Genomic DNA, 12,245 nt, shown 5'->3' with positions numbered 1-12,245 from the left:
ATCACGACGATGTCACGGGTGATGTGGGTTTTCTGCGTTACTGCGTATACGACCACGTGCACGGGACCATTGAACCGAAGGCAGGACCGGTGACGATTGACCCACTTGACTTGAGTAGCTACTAGCTACCTAGGGTGTGAGGGGTAGCGGCGTCGCACTACTATTAATCGAGCTCACACGGCCAGTAAGTAAGTTCCAGCAAATATGTCTCCGACAAGCATCCTCCTCTTCCACCTTTACACCACCTGCTGCTTCCTCTTCTCCTACAATGTTGTAGCGGAATCCGCTGCCTCCGTCTTCTCCTTCAGCTTCGACTTCTCCAACGGATCCATCTACCGCTCAGATGACCTCCTGTTCGAGGGCAACGCCAGCCTCAACGGTAAGCTAGTCGACCTCACATGTAACACAGAGGGCGAGTCCAGGCAAGGTTGCCAGGGGCGGATGTCCTACAATCACCCGGTGCCCTTCTACGACGCCCGCACTCGTGAGGTGGCGAGCTTTTCCACACGTTTCAACTTCATGATTAAGGGCTTCAATCAGTCCATTGCAGCCGATGGCATGGCTTTCTTTCTCTCCAGTTTCCCATCCGTGTTGCCGCTGGACGCTGGCGGGAGCACCCTCGGCCTCCATGGTGGAGACGGGATGAACGCCAAGGGCGCTGACCGGATCATCGCCGTCGAGTTCGACAAATTCAGAAACTACTTTGACCCCTCATCCGATCACATAGCCATCGACATCAACACTGTTAAAGCCTCAGCCAACACTACAACCTTGCCCAACGGCAGTCTCAGAGGCGCCATGACGGCGACCATCACTTTCAACAGCACCACTCGCATGCTACTGGCCACTCTTCAGTTTGATGACAATCCTTCTCTTGGCCCCGTGCAAGTCAGCACGGAGTTACCTGATCCCGTCACAGATTTGCTCCCGTCCGAGGTGGCGGTGGGGTTTTCTGCGGCCACCGGAAGATATTTCGAGCTTCATCGGATTATCTCCTGGTCCTTCAACTCAACACTTCCTTTCAAACAACAAGGTATTGACTATCTGCAAACCAGCTTTACAATTGTTGATTTTCAGTTTCTCCTTTTCAACTGAGATCATAGTGGTGGTGCCCGGCGTAGACGTGGGCGCCGATGTTGCTCCCTTATGGCATCATTAAATTTTTTCAAAGTTTAATATTTCAACACGCTTGGTCCAAGCTTATTTGTTCGCTCTCTTCAAAACAATTGTTCACTGCACTCCTTAATTTTTTATATATATCGTGTAACTACTATTTATTCAGTCTAGTCCTAAATTATATCGATTTTATTCACTTATCAAAAAGTTGAAAGCTACAAAATCTTTCGCAGAACAGGTCACTAAAACAATAATAGAACACACGTCACAAAATTAAAAGCATAAACTATCGCTTCAGAGTTTAAATTTACCAAAGACCACCATTTTATGTTCGCATAACAAAAAACCACCGGATTTTGCCAGATTTTTAATAAAAAACCTAAACAAGAATTGATTCTATTTTTTGTATGGGTCTAATACGTTGATGTGGACCATAACCCACTTGTCTGCTCAATTTTAAAAAAGTACAGTAAGAAATCCCCTTTATCCCCTACATGTTGACCACTGCCTTTCAGCCTAACTACTTGGATCACATTTAACCACTTCACGTGTCCGCCCGTTCGGCTTGTCACCCCTTGGACACATAAATAAGCCACACTTTACACTTTGTTGCTCATAGCTCCCCTATCTCCCTTATAAGAATATACCTTGGGTGCTCGCCCATGGGTCTCTTTTTTTTCCTTTTTTTACAATGTATTTTGACACACCATTGAGTTTGATATAAATTGCTGACCAAAGAGCGCGTCAACTCACACCAATAATGATGTTTATGCAGAAAATCGGAAACAGCTGATTATTGGCGGAGCCCCTGTGTCCATCATAGTCTTGGTTGGGATTTTCCTGGTTTGGTACATTCTGTCATATTTCAGGTGGTGCCGCACACGCGATTCCTTCTCGTCGGGAACAACCGTTAAGAGATTTGAGTACAGCGATTTGTGCGACGCGACAAGCAGATTCTCCAAGGAAAGCGTACTTGGAGAGGGTGCCTTTGGCACAGTATATAAGGGAAGGTATACAGACGACAACGGCAATACTCAAGACGTGGCTGTGAAGAAGAAAAAAAAGACTACAGTTGAAATTGAGGATTTCCTGGCCGAGCTGAGGATAATTAGTGAAACGAGGCACATGAATCTAGTCGAGCTGAAAGGGTGGTGTTGTAGCAGAAACATATGGGACTTGTTTGATTTTATGTGTTGGTGCAGGAAACAAAAGGTTAACCTCTTTCTTGTCTATGAATTGGTGCCGAATGGTACCCTTGAGGACCACCTACACCACAGGGAGGAAATTCTACCATGGGAAAAGAGGTACAGTACAACATGTAACTTTTCATGTTTTGGAAAGTAAAATGAATTTCCACCAAGAGTAAAAACACGATCACATGTTATATGTATGGCTTGACATTTCACTTCACTCCTTAAATTATTTCATAGGTATCAAATTGTAAAGGGCATAGGGTCTGCACTACGTTATCTTCACCATGAATGCAATATATCCATCCTGCACAGAGATATCAAGCCAGGCAACATACTGCTGGATTTAGATTTCACTGCCAAGCTCGCTGACTTTGGGCTATCCAGGACCTTCGCCAGCAAAAATGATACAACACTGGTTACAACTGCAATAGGGACAGTGGGATACATTGATCCGGAGTGCATGAAAAATGGGGATGTCAAGTTCCAGCGTAAGTCCGACGTCTACAGCTTTGGAATTGTTCTGTTAGAGATTGCATGTAGAAAGACAAGGGAGGAAGTCTTGGAGCGTTACAGAAGCAAGGCTGAACCCAGTATGGTGGAGGCCGCTGATGAGAAACTAAATGGTGCCTTCGACGAGACGCAGATGGAGCGTGTAATTGTGTTGGGCCTCAAGTGCTCTGACCCACAGGGGAAACAACGTCCTTTCATGCTGGATGCAATGAAATTTCTGGAGGACGGCATAGAGTTGCCTGCAATAACAGAAATACAGTGACAACAGGGTGAACTAGCTCTGACGAGCATACACTTTTGACATCTAGGCTGCGCAGTTGATTCCTGGGTCGACACTTAATCATATCAACCATCTGTATTTCTACAGCTATCGATTCATTATCTGTTATTCTTTTAGGGCTGTAATTAGACATCAATTCTATTGCTTGTAGGCCTTGTTCACTATGGCGAGACATTTTTCAATTTTTTTTTTCTTTTGTTCTCTTGGCCATATATTCTTGATGCTTTGATTAGCTAGCTCCTGGTATTATGATGTTGGTGAGGCCGCATGTAATTGGTATATGATATTAATATATTTTCTTTCTCGAAAAAAGCTTGCAATTGCTGATCACCCATTCCTAGAATCCTAGGGCAATGCATAACAGTATATAAGCCACTTTCCCCCCCGCCTCTCAGCCGTGTGTGGAGGCGATCTCGGGGTTCTCTCGCGCCACGAGGTCGCCCGGGGCAGCAGCCTTGGGTACGACGGTGGAGGTGGCCATCTTCTTCGTCGGAGAGGGTCGGCCTGCGGTTGGTGGTGGTGGATCCATCGATCTATCACCGCTTTCCGGCGGCATGTTGGAGGAGCTTGGAAGCCGGCGTCGGAGTCGCCGGTGGTGGGTTGGAGTGGCCAGCCCGGGATGGTCGCCGACGTGGGGGTCCGACCTGAATAAAGGCGGCGGTCCTAGGGCCTCTCTTGCGTGAAGAGGAGGACCTACCGGAGGCCTGGACTCGTGATCTGGCCGAATTATTGAGTTCCGGAAGGCTCCGCCGATGAATGTAACACCTGGAGTTTGTTGGATCGGAGGTATTCGGTCGTGTGCACCCATGTTTTTATTCCGACCGATTGGTTCTGGAGGGAGCGGCGCGAAGCTCTTTTTCTTTGATTGACATCAAGTGACTATGGATCCATGATGAAAGTCGGAAGAAGAGAATTTCATGAAGGCCAGAGGGGAGGACTAGCTAAGGGAGGTTCAAGTCTTTGCGATGTTGAGGGACTTGCTTGGTGTTTCGGGCTTCACAGCAGCGGTATGAAAGTGGGGGCGACAACACAAGTGAAGTGCAGAGTCCTACCTTTCAGGGTGAAAACCCAAGGTCTGGCATTAATTGGTTGTGCCTGGCAATGTCCTTGATGGAGGCATTTGTTTTGAGAGCGGGGACTAGTCTGTAATTCAGGTGTTGTCTTGGCGGTGGATGTATTGCTGTTGTTAGGCCCGAGATACCGTAGCGGGATTTTTATTTCTTAGTTTTATTTTCTTGTTTTTGGCTGTGTGCATCCGTAGTGTCATTAGGGTGGTGCGTTGTTGCAGAGGCTGGGTGTAATTGGTATCTTCTTGATATTAATATATTCCCTTTATCGAAAAAAAAGTGCACCTAGTGATTAATGATTACTCACTATAAGTGCTACCCCCCATGCGTGTCACTTTCTTCATTTTTTTTAGATGAAAGGCACTGGACGTGCCCGACTTTGAATTAACAAAGCCAACGACGGCGAGATTGATACAAAGTGCTGAACCCAGCTTACAGACCGACACCACACACCCACACGAACTACCGAAGAAGCTACAGCCGGAAGCGCGACCAAGAAGCTCAGCCAAAGCGCCTACAAGGACTCGAAGAAGAGCTGGAGTCTACAGTGTCGGGCCGGAGCTCACCCGAGAGCGAGCCATTTTCACGCGCGCCTCAACAACACTCCTCCGTCGCAGAAGCGCCACCGGAGGCCGACCACCACCGAGGACCGACCCGCTTTGCTCACGAGCGAGAAGTAGCACCAAGGAGGCTCGACCGGGGAAGGGGGACGGGGCAAGCCTTGCCGAAGATCGCCAAACGAAGCCGCCTTCGCCACACAACCTTCGGAGAGCAACTTGTTATGGACTCCAAGACGATGTCTTCAAGAAGATCGCGACACCGGAGTGCCGCCACCGCCCGATCCGAGGATCTTGGGTTTTCACCCGGAGACTGTAGAAAGACGGAGAGAAGCCCCATGACGCCTTCGGGAAGGGGACGGCGTCCACAGACGTCGCCATCATGGCCCAAAAGGGCAAGGGTTTCCCCTCGGCATGGCCTCTCCTTCTTCTACACAGGGTTAGGCCGTCGAAAGTCGACCGAACCGCCGCCACAACAAGCTGCTCGCCGCGACCACGTCGCCCGCACGACCATGGCCAACGACCAGCACCAGAACCTCTGGCTCGCCCGACAACCAGCAAAGTTCCCACCGACCAAGGCCGCCGCCTTGAGACCAAACTCCTCGCGCCGCCGGACCGCAACGAGCACCGAGAGCCACCACCTACGCAGAACAACCGCTCCCGAGCGAGACGACAACCGACCTCACCGGCATCCGCCCCACGCGGATCACCGGGTGAGTGAGCACCTCCACGGATCCGGGCTGCCCACGGCCACCACGACTCGTGCCGACACCAGATCTGAAGAAAGGCGGGGAAGGACAGCCGCAGCGGCGGATCTGCGGCCAGCAACCACCCCGGCTGCCGGCATCGCAAGATCCGGCAAAGGGGACACGCGAGGGGCTCGAAACGGGGTCGGGCCCTGCCCGGCCGGCCGAAACCCCTAGGTCCTGCGACCTGCGCCCTCCCGGAGAACGCTTAGGCCGCGCAGAAGGCCGACGCGCCGCCGCGCCGCCGCCCTGAGCGCCCACCGCCGTGTGTTCCGCCCGCAGCCGCTGGCCCGACGGCGCCGCCCGCAGCCGCCGCCCGGGCGCCATCGCCAAGCTCGCGAGGGGAGCCTGCGCGCGCGGGGCGCTGAGCCCTCCGCCAGCCGACCACGAGGAGGGGAGCCTCGCCGCCGCCGTCAACCACACGGGCTAGGCCCGGCGGCAACCGTCGGCGGCGGCGGGGCGAGGGGGTGGGAGGAGGGGTTAGGGTTAGGAGAGCGGGGGAGGAGAAGGGGCCCGCGTCACTTTCTTCATAACCTCACTTGGTCTGCTAATCTGAGATTTTTCTGAATTTTGAAGCAAAGTGAACTTTCTAGGCCCATTCTGAATTTTGAGAGAAGTATACCTTTTTCCTTCTTTTGAACATGAGAAGTGAACTTCCTTGTGTGCTTCCAAATTATCTAGGCTGACTCAAACCTCTTGGACACAATTATTTGCTTTCAAAATTCTGTATTTTTATAACGTAAAAAAGTGTTCTATTGATTATCTGAAAGGGGATTACACTCTAGATGTGCCAGTGAGTCAGTGAGCAGCGATACTACCGAATAAAAGAACAGAGAAACACATAAGCATTCGGAGAACTGAACATATGTAATTTGCAAAAGACAAAGAAACCACTAAGCAGAACAGCTCGACCGCACGCTGAGCCAATGGGTCGAGAGCACCGGAAAAAACATACACATGATGGATTTGTGGAATTGATCAGGAACCGATGATAACAAGGAAGACGAATGTGAGACTGCTCATAGTGGGAGTAACATAGCTAGTAACATCACACATCTCAATGTATTTTGGTGACATGGCATGCTATTAAATGAAGAAAGAGAGTGAGGTGGTAACTAGCTATGTTACCATAACATCACACACCTCAAGGCAAGATGAGTGTACAACATAATAAATGATACAATGCATGACATCACATATAAGTTACTACCCACTATGAAGGTAGTAAACTAGACCAGTAACGACATGGTATATATCAGTAGTTTAAGTTACTCCCCACTATGACCAGCCTGAAGCTGGAGTAATCACCCCCCCCCCCCCCCACACACACACACACACACACAAAACCAGCTCTATGGCAGGCGTACGTGACGGAACCCCAAAAAAACCATTAATTACAGGTCATATTCAACCCCACGGATGGGAAACTGCGTCCCCCACACCTCCTTAAATCATCATTCACCGCATCCCACGATCCATCTCCTCTATCCCTCGTCGATCTCATGCGCTTGCCAAGTCCACGTCACCGATCTTGGCACTGATGATCCGTGCCGCGGAGCATCTCTCTTTTAGGAACCCAAACCCACTTCCATCTACTCCATATGTGCAACTGTTTGACACGCTTAACACCGAAATTACATGCAAGCAGCAGAAGATGGACGACCACACTTGTTGGTTTCCTGAAGTTTTTTCTTCTTCGTTTCGGACATCGGTTCCAGCGTTTTATATTGTACGTGTTTGATACTTTTACTCTTGAAAATATTAATCATATTAAAGATCTTGAGATAGCTAGACACAATTTGAATTGTAAATCATAATTGTTGCAAAATGATAATAAAGATGCACAGCCTGCTGAGCCTAGTAAGGTGCTCTTTTTGGGATTTGGAGAAGAAGATGATGAGGAGGAGGAGTTTACTCCAGTTGTATCCAGGAGAACCAGAAGAAGAATGAAATCTGCAAATAAAATTCAAAGGTCTATGATGAGGAGGAGTTTACTCCAGTTGTTCTTTACAGATTTCATCAGAGAGCAGCAGCTGGATTTTATTGGTTTACAGGAAACTATTAACTATTCGCAGGCCTTTTTCGGGAAAATTGATCTTGTGAATCAATTTTCCTGGAGATGGATTCCCTCTGTTGGTCGAGTTGGTGGTATCCTTGGAGGCTTTAACAAGATCAGGTTTGATGTTCTAGATACAGTGTTGGGTAGGTTCTTCATAAAGGTGACTATGCAAGACCTAAAGATTCAGAGAAAATGGGATTTAGTGTTTGTTTATGGAGCTGCCCAGGAGGAAGACAAACAAATGTTCCTGTCTGAACTGGCTGCGGTTTGCAGCAATCAAAAAAATCCTATGTTGATTGGGGGGATTTTAATATCCTTAGATTCTCCTTTGAGAAAAATAAAGGGATGAGAAGGAATAAATGGTCTAGTTTGTTCAATGCTATCATCAGTTCTCATGATCTTAGAGAGATTGATATGTCTGGCAGATAGTATACCTGGTCCAATAACCAAATTAATCCCACTTTGGAGAAGCTTGATAGATTCTTGATGTCTTCAGACTTGGAAGACTTGTTTCCTCTGACAACTGTTCATAAAGTTGCTAGGGATGTTTCTGACCATAATCCCATTATTCTGGATACTATGGAAAACAGAGAGGTGAAAAAAAGGACTTTCAGATTTGAAAAAAGCTGGCTGAAAGAGGATGAGTTCCTACCTAGAGTGGAAAGAATTTGGAGACAACCTGTTAGAGCTAGCAATTCCTTGGAAAAGATGCAGATAAAACTGAAGAAAATTAAAAATGATCTGAAAGGGTGGGGTGCAAATATCAGAGGAAGAGATAAGAAGCACAAACAAGGATTGCAGATGGAATTAGCTACCTTGGGAGACCTGGAGGAACAGGGTAATATTTCTTTTGTAAAGACATGCAGGAAAATACAGATTCAGGAGGACCTCTTACACTTACTGGAAAAAGAGGAGGCTTTTGGCAACAAAGATCAAAGGAACAATGGTTGTTACAGGAAGATAACAACACTAGTTATTTTCATAGAATTGCAAATGGCAGTAAAAGAAAAAGAACAATGTTATCTTTGAAAAATGGCTCTGAAACTATACAAGGGACACCTGCTCTTCTAGAACATGCCACCAGTTTCTATAAAAAATTGTTTGGGCCAGTTCATGATGCTGGTGTCAGACTGAGAGATGAAATATGGGATGAAGAGGAAAATTTGAATGAGGATGATAGGATAAGTCTTGACAGGATTTTCACTGAGCAAGAAATCCATGATATCATCTATCAGATGGAAAAAAATAAGGCTGCTGGCCCTGATGGAATCCCTGTGGAATTTTATCAATATTGTTGGAATATCATCAAGCTTGATATGTTGCAAATGTTCAATGATTTTCATGAACATAATATCAGTTTGGAGAGAATAAACTATGGGATTATTACTCTCATTCCCAAAGGAGAGGATGCTGATATCATACAGAAGTATAGACCAATTTGCCTTTTGCAAGTCTTGTTCAAAATCTTCACTAAAGCCATGACTGCTAGAGCAGAACCAGTAATGGGGAAACTTATTCATCCTTGCCAGAATGCTTTTATCAGAGGAAGATACATCAAAGAAGGAGTGATGTTGTTGCAGGAAATTCTTAGAGAGTCCAAAGCCAAGAAAAAAACAGGGTGTGGTGTGATACGTCTCCAACGTATCGATAATTTCTTGTGTTCCATGCCACATTATTGATGTTATCTACATGTTTTATGCACACTTTATGTCATATTCGTGCATTTTCTGGAACTAACCTATTAACAAGATGCCGAAGTGCCGGTTCTCGTTTTCGTTGTTTTTGGTTTCGAAATCCTAGTAACGAAATATTCTCGGAATCGGACGAAATCAACGCCAAAGTTCCTATTTTCATCGGAAGCATCCGGAACACCCGGGAAGGACCGGAGGGGGCCACGGGGCCACCAAACCCTAGGCTGGCGCGGCCGAGAGGGGCCGCGCCGCCCTATGGTGTGGCCCCCCGTCGGCCCTCCTGCGCCGCCTCTTCGCCTATATAAAGCCCCTGGATCAGAAAACCCGATACCAATTGACGAAACCCACGGAAACCTCGCCGGAGCCGCCGCCATCGCGAAGCCAAGATCGCGGGGGACAGGAGTCTCTGTTCCGGCACCCTGCCGGAGCGGGGAAGTGCCCCCGGAAGGCTTCTCCATCGACACCGCTGCCATCTCCATCGCCATCTTCATCACCGCTGCTCGCTCCCATGAGGAGGGAGTAGTTCTCCATCGAGGCTCGGGGCTGTACCGGTAGCTATGTGGTTCATCTCTCTCCTATGTAGTTCAATACAATAATCTCATGAGCTGCCTTACATGATTGAGATTCATATGATGATGCTTGTAATCTAGATGTCATTATGCTAGTCAAGTGGGTTTTACTTATGTGATCTCCGGAGACTCCTCGTCCCACGTGTGTAAAGGTGACGAGTGTGTGCACCGTGTGGGTCTCTTAGGCTAGATTTCACAGAATACTTACTCATTGAATGGCATAGTGAGGTGCTTATTTATATCTCTTTATGATTGCAGCATGTTGTATCACAATTTATCCATGTGCTACTCTAGTGATTTGTTATTAAAGTAGTTTATTCCTCCTGCATGTGTGCAAAGGTGACAAGTGCGTGCACCGTGTTAGTACTTGGTTTATGCTATGATCATGATCTCTTGTAGATTATGGAGTTAACTATTGCTATGATAATATTGATGTGATCTATTCCTCCTACATATGCATGAAGGTGACAGTGTGCATGCTATGCTAGTACTTGGTTTAGTAGCGTTGATCTATCTTACACTAAAGGTTACTTAAACATGAGCATTATTGTGGAGCTTGTTAACTCCGGCATTGAGGGTTCGTGTAATCCTACGCAATGTGTTCATCATCCAACAAAAGTGTAGAGTATGCATTTATCTATTCTGTTATGTGATCAATGTTGAGAGTGTCCACTAGTGAAAGTGTAATCCCTAGGCCTTGTTCCTAAATACTGCTGAGTTACTACCGCTTGTTTACTACTGTCGCTACGTTACTACTTGCTTGTTTCATCGTTTTATCGTGTTACTACTCGTCTGCAATACCACCACCATCAACTACACGCCAAGCACTTTTCCGGCACCGTTGCTACTGCTCATACTTATTTATACCACCTGTATTTCACTATCTCTTCGCCGAACTAGTGCACCTATTTGGTGTGTTGGGGACACAAGAGACTTCTTGCTTTGTGGTTGCAGGGGTGCATGAGAGGGATATCTTTGACCTCTTCCTCCCCGAGTTCGATAAACCTTGGGTATCCACTTAAGGGAAACTTGCTGCTGTTCTACAAACCTCTGCTCTTGGAGGCCCAACAGCTGTCTACGAGAAAGGAGGGGGAACGTAGACATCAAGCACTTTTCTCGGCGCCGTTGCCGGGGAGGAAAGGTAAAAGGCTCTCATACTACGGTCTCAGGTAAAGTATTTTTCTGGCGCCGTTGTGTGTGTGCTCAAAGCTATTTCCTTTAGATCCTGCAATTGCATCTTTTTGTTTCTTGTTTACACTAGTTTAGCATAATGGACAACAATGAGCTTCTTGTTCTATTTCCTGATTTAAAACATGGATTGTTTGATGCGAAAATTAAAAAACCTATGAAATCTTATTTGCATGCTGGTAGTAATATTAGTATGAACGCTTTGAACACCAATGTTGCTAATGATATAGAAAGTTCTAAGCTTGGGGAAGCTGGTTTTCATGATCTTTTTAGTCCCCCAAGCATTGAGGAGAAAATTTACTTTGATGATTCTTTACCTCCTATTTATGATGATTATAATGATAGTGGTCTTTTGGTGCCACCTACTATGGAGAGTGAATTTTGTTGTGATTATACTATGCCTCCTACACTTGATGAGAATAATAATGATAGCTACTTTGTTGAATTTGCTCCCACTACAACTGATAAAATTGATTATGCCTATGTGGAGAGTAATAATTTTATGCATGAGACTCATGATAAGAATGCTTTATGTGATAGTTATATTGTTGAGTTTGCTCATGATGCTACTGAAAGTTATTATGAGAGAGGAAAATATGGTTGTAGAAATTTTCATGTTACTAAAACACCTCTCTATGTGCTGAAATTTTTGATGCTACACTTGTTTTATCTTCCTATGCTTGTTACTTTGCTCTTCATGAACTTGTTTATTTACAAGATTCCTATGCATAGGAAGCATGTTAGACTTAAATTTGTTTCAAATTTGCCTCTTGATGCTCTCTTTTGCTTCAAATACAATTTCTTGCGAGTGCATCATTAAAACTGCTGAGCCCATCTTAATGGCTAAAAAGAAAGAACTTCTTGGGAGATAACCCATGTGTTATTTTGCTACAGTACTTTGTTTTTATTTTGTGTCTTGGAAGTTGTTTACTACTGTAGCAACCTCTCCTTATCTTAGTTTTGAGTTTTGTTGTGCCAAGTTAAGCCGTTGATAGAAAAGTAAGTACTAGATTTGGATTACTGCGCAGTTCCAGATTTCTTTGCTGTCACGAATCTGAGCCCACTGCCCTGCAGGAAGCTCAGAAAATTATGCCAATTTACGTGCATGATCCTCAGATATGTACGCAACTTTCATTCAATTTGAGCATTTTCATTTGAGCAAGTCTGGTGGCCTAATAAAATCCATCTTTACGGACTGTTCTGTTTTGACAGATTCTGCCTTTTATTTCGCATTGCCTCTTTTGCTATGTTGGATGAATTTCTTTGATC

At 46.1% G+C, this 12,245-nt stretch overlaps 1 protein-coding gene across 1 annotated transcript; it reads left to right on the top strand.

Moving 5' to 3' along the window:
* The first annotated feature begins 204 nt into the window (after positions 1–204).
* On the top strand, positions 205–3,081 carry LOC124664201 (probable L-type lectin-domain containing receptor kinase S.7). Its single transcript, XM_047201779.1, has 3 exons — positions 205–1,033; positions 1,892–2,420; positions 2,547–3,081. The coding sequence occupies exons 1-3, from the start codon at positions 205–207 to the stop codon at positions 3,079–3,081; spliced, it is 1,893 nt and encodes a 630-aa protein (XP_047057735.1).
* The last annotated feature ends 9,164 nt before the right edge of the window (positions 3,082–12,245 follow it).

This window comes from Lolium rigidum, chromosome 6 (genome assembly GCF_022539505.1).
Source record: "Lolium rigidum isolate FL_2022 chromosome 6, APGP_CSIRO_Lrig_0.1, whole genome shotgun sequence".
Lineage (NCBI taxonomy): Eukaryota > Viridiplantae > Streptophyta > Magnoliopsida > Poales > Poaceae > Lolium > Lolium rigidum.
The sequence above is the reverse complement of the archived record's forward strand: the minus strand, read 5'-3'. Positions and strand labels throughout refer to the sequence as shown.